Consider the following 3,873-nt stretch of genomic DNA (forward strand, 5'->3'; position numbering starts at 1 on the left):
ATAACACCACGTCGATTCCACGTCTTTTCCACCAAAATTTCTCTCTGGGTTAGCTATATAGCTATTTTTTTAAATTGATCTAAAACCTTTGTATTTACTCCCTTTCAGGTCCGCCAACTTCCACCACGACTCGGGTGACTGCTCCATGAGCGACATGGACCGCTTCACTGTGTCGGGGCTGAGCAGCCTCACGCCCGAGGACCGCATCGACTACCTCGAGTCCAACTGCGTGAGCGACCCCATCAAGATGTGCGACTTCACGGAGCAGCCGGGCCGCATCCTCAAGACGGTGGACTCGGTGCACCAGGAGGTCGCCACCCTGGCCGAGTGCCGGAAGCTGTGCCTGCAGAGCACCGAGTTCCGCTGTCACAGCTTCGACTACGAGGACACCGGGCCCAAGGTATGCGAAAAAAATAGAATTAGCTAAATTGTCTTAAGTAGCTAAATTAGCGAAAGTAGCTAAAATTAGCCATAGCATAGCAGTTATCCAGAAGCAAGTATCTGTGAAAGCTAATATGTTACCTCTCTTAGCTAAGAATTAACTAAGCGAGCTAATAACAATATTGTAATCTAAGGCCAAATTAGCGAACGCATTAGCTATTTTAGCTAATTCTTTTTTTTTTCGTGGGAGGGAAGGACGCGAGGGATCCTGGAAATGCTTTTCTCCCTCAATCCCAATCGTTTGCAAGGCGCTGCCATAAATCTATTATAAGAGAGCAAATAATGGAGCCGTTTTTGAGAGTGTCCGAGTGGATAGCGCGGCCCGGCGGCGCTTCCGACGGATAGCGGCGATTACTGAAGCGTTATAACGTAATCTTTCTTGTGGGAGGCTGAGTGACTGTCTGGACCAACCAAGGCGAGGGTGGGGCGGCGGGAGAAAGAAAAATAAATACAGCGCTGTGGGAATTCACAGGTCACCTCGACAAAGTCTCACAAAAAAACTTTTTATGATATTTTTTAAAACTTTTAGATATTACCCCCCTCTGAACTCGGCTTGTTTTTATTAGACGTCTTTTTAATCTGCCTTCGCTTCCAGGTGTGCCGGCTCTCGCACCACGCCGCCCCGAGCCTCCAGCACATCGAGGAGCCGTACCTGGAGCTGGACAAGGCGGTCACGTACCAGCTCACGGCCTGCTACAACGTCACCATCGACTGCAGGGGGACGGACATGGTGGCCCGCGTCCAGACCAACAAGGTGCGGCTTGTAGGGGCTTTTGGGAGTAGGAAGGCACGAACCCGGGGGTTGCTTCACTATAAATGCAAGGGTACACCAATATTTCTGTTTTTTCTTGATTTTTCTCTTTTTTCTGGTTTTTTGATTATTTTGTTTTTGATTTTTTTTTAAATTTCACTTGTCTTTTTTTTTTTTGGGGGGGAGGGTGTACACTGTTTTTATTTTTTGAGTGAAGTACCGTCCTTGGACGGACGTCGACACTGCTCTCTCTGCTCGCAATCACTCTGCCCCTTCCCTGCGTCTGGTAAACACACTGCCCGCTCCCGTTACAGGTGTTCAACGGCAAGGTGTACGCCAAAACGCGGCCCAACTCGTGCGTCTCCGACGTGGTCAACAGCCTCGACTTCCAGCTCAAGCTGGGCTATCACGATCTCAACTGCGACGTGAAGCAGGAGGCCCCGGGGAAGTTCTCTGCCGATATCATCATCCAGGTACGGACCGATCCTAAACCTACCCACCCCGGCCGGCGAGCCGGAGGAGCAGTGCGAAGCAGAGTGCGGGGCAGCTCTGTGTGCAACAAACCAGAGCGCGCGATTTCTCATAACAATGCCGTTTAGCTCATAAAGATGCTGGCGCGCGGCATACCGACCAGCCGATCTTTGCATCCCGCATAGGCAAATATCCCCCGCGGAAACTAAACGTAATCGATACAAATCGACATCATTGTGAGGTTAAAGCTTTACTCCTCAGACTGTCCCTCACTTATGGTAGCGTCAATGCCGAGGAAACGACGAAACAAATGAAGCAAAATCCATTTGGCAAGACCAAAAACACGCATCGTTGACGGTTTGGTTGCCTGCCGGGACGCGAAGACTCGGTAAATCGCGAGGTAAATCGTCTTTCGTCTTCTGCCCCCCGCGGTAGTCCTCTGTGTTTATTCTAGGAATGGTGACCCCCGCGGGCAGTCAGCCCTGTTGCTCCCCCCCCCCCCCCCCCCCTCTCTTCCCTCCGTCCGTGCCTTAGAGGCCCTGGCTAATAAAGAGCCCTGATGTTGAATTATTCTTATTCCTATTATAATCGCGTGGGACAGATCCTCTCTGCTACTCTCTCTCTCTCCCTCTCTCGCTCTTACTCCCCTCTCTCTCCCTCTCTTCCTCTCTCGGCTCTAATTTACTTTTTGCTGTCGTTGTTGCTGCTGCTGCTGTTGTTTCTTTCGTTGTGTCTCTGATCAGAGGAGGACGAGGAGGAGGAGGAGAAGTGGGGGGAGGAGACGGTGGTAGTGGTAAAGGAAGCTGAAGAAAAAAAATTAGGAACAGAGATGTAGAGAGGCTGTAGCAGCAAGCACTGGGTGTAATGCGGGGCAGGCAAGCGCTGTGGTGCTATCCACGCGTCCCATTTGTTCAATTAGGTTAAGGAGGGATACCGGAGAGTGACCAGACAAAACGGGGAGTCGAGTCGAGCCCCGCGGCGGGCCCGCGGTGGCCGGAGGCTGAGGCTCTGGTCCGCGCCGGGCTCACAGCCTTCCTAACCACCTCACTACGCCCTCGCTTGCACCTCCACTAGTGCGCCGCGCCAGCCGCGCCGTGCCGCGCTCCACAGACAAACAATAACGGGCGGCTTATGAAGTCATTAGTGGCGGTGCTGCTGGGACCGGGACCCCGCCCCGCCACGCCCCGCCACGCCCCGCCACGCCCCGCGTGCGCTATCTGGGGACGCCATTATGTCATACCCGAGGCGACGGGCACCGTCGGTACCGGGTACCCAGAGCACGGCGCGGCGCGGCGCGGCGGGGGCGGGGCGCCCGACAACCAGTTCCGTTTGTTAGTCCGCGCGAACTCCCTCATTGGCGGGACCCTCCCGGACTCTTTTGCCCCGCGGCCAGGCCCCGGGGGGCCTCCGCGCAGCGGGACGGAGCCATTCGCGCTGCAAATCTAGTTGTTGCTGTTGTCGTCTTAATCCGCGCGGGACGCTGCTGGCCTGCGAGAGCGGCCCGGCTAGCTGTGCTGTGCTCGCGGACCCGTGCTCCGTGGAGCCTGCGACTCGACGCTGTGGTGGGTGCCGCCAGGGATCGTCTGGTATTTTTTCTTTCTCTCTCTCGCTCTCTCTCTCTGATTGATTCTGTCGACCAATTACGGGAGCTAGCGGGCGCCTGTGAGACTCGGGGTAGGCCACCCCGCCGTACACGCGTGCACTGCAGGCGAGATGTTGCCTATCCATCAGGCGCTACATGAGAGCTTGCAGTGGCTGAACTTGGCTGACGGATGGATGCACGATTTTTAAAGTGCATAGTTCTCATTAAAAGGATTCTAGTAAATATTCTGTCCGGGCACATGGTACATCTACTGGTAAAAATATGTATGTTTCGTAATTGTATCATTTACAAAATTGGTTGTGCATTTACAATCCCCTACTCTTGCTCGTCATTCGATTCCATGTTCATGCGCATTGCTTTCTCAATTTACAAATTTTAATTTTAATTGTACACGACGTGTCCCACGGAAAATCTTCTTGTACCCAGTACGACATTTTCCCACATCACACATCAGACCACGGACAGAGTTTGCGCTGCAGGGTGCCTGCAGCATTTCGAAAGAAACTCACATTCTTGAGGCCCGGGCTCCAGTTACGTCCCCGCAGCGCCGACGCGGGCGGGATCGCCTGTACAAAGATCAAAGGCTTTCGGCCGGGGCGGGGCGGGG

The 3,873-nt window shown here is 53.8% G+C and overlaps 1 protein-coding gene across 1 annotated transcript in view; it reads left to right on the top strand.

The window, feature by feature from the left end:
- Positions 1-3,873, top strand: part of LOC113217382 (uncharacterized) — a 93,304-nt gene that overhangs the window by 85,706 nt on the left and 3,725 nt on the right. Inside the window, exons 3-5 of the mRNA XM_026437262.2 lie at positions 109-400; positions 1,037-1,195; positions 1,507-1,665. Of these exons, the coding sequence (XP_026293047.2) occupies positions 109-400; positions 1,037-1,195; positions 1,507-1,665 (610 nt within the window). The remainder of the gene's footprint in view (positions 1-108; positions 401-1,036; positions 1,196-1,506; positions 1,666-3,873) is intronic.

The sequence above is a fragment of the Frankliniella occidentalis genome, unplaced genomic scaffold (assembly GCF_000697945.3).
Source record: "Frankliniella occidentalis isolate FOCC.00 unplaced genomic scaffold, Focc_3.1 Scaffold250, whole genome shotgun sequence".
Classification (NCBI taxonomy): domain Eukaryota; kingdom Metazoa; phylum Arthropoda; class Insecta; order Thysanoptera; family Thripidae; genus Frankliniella; species Frankliniella occidentalis.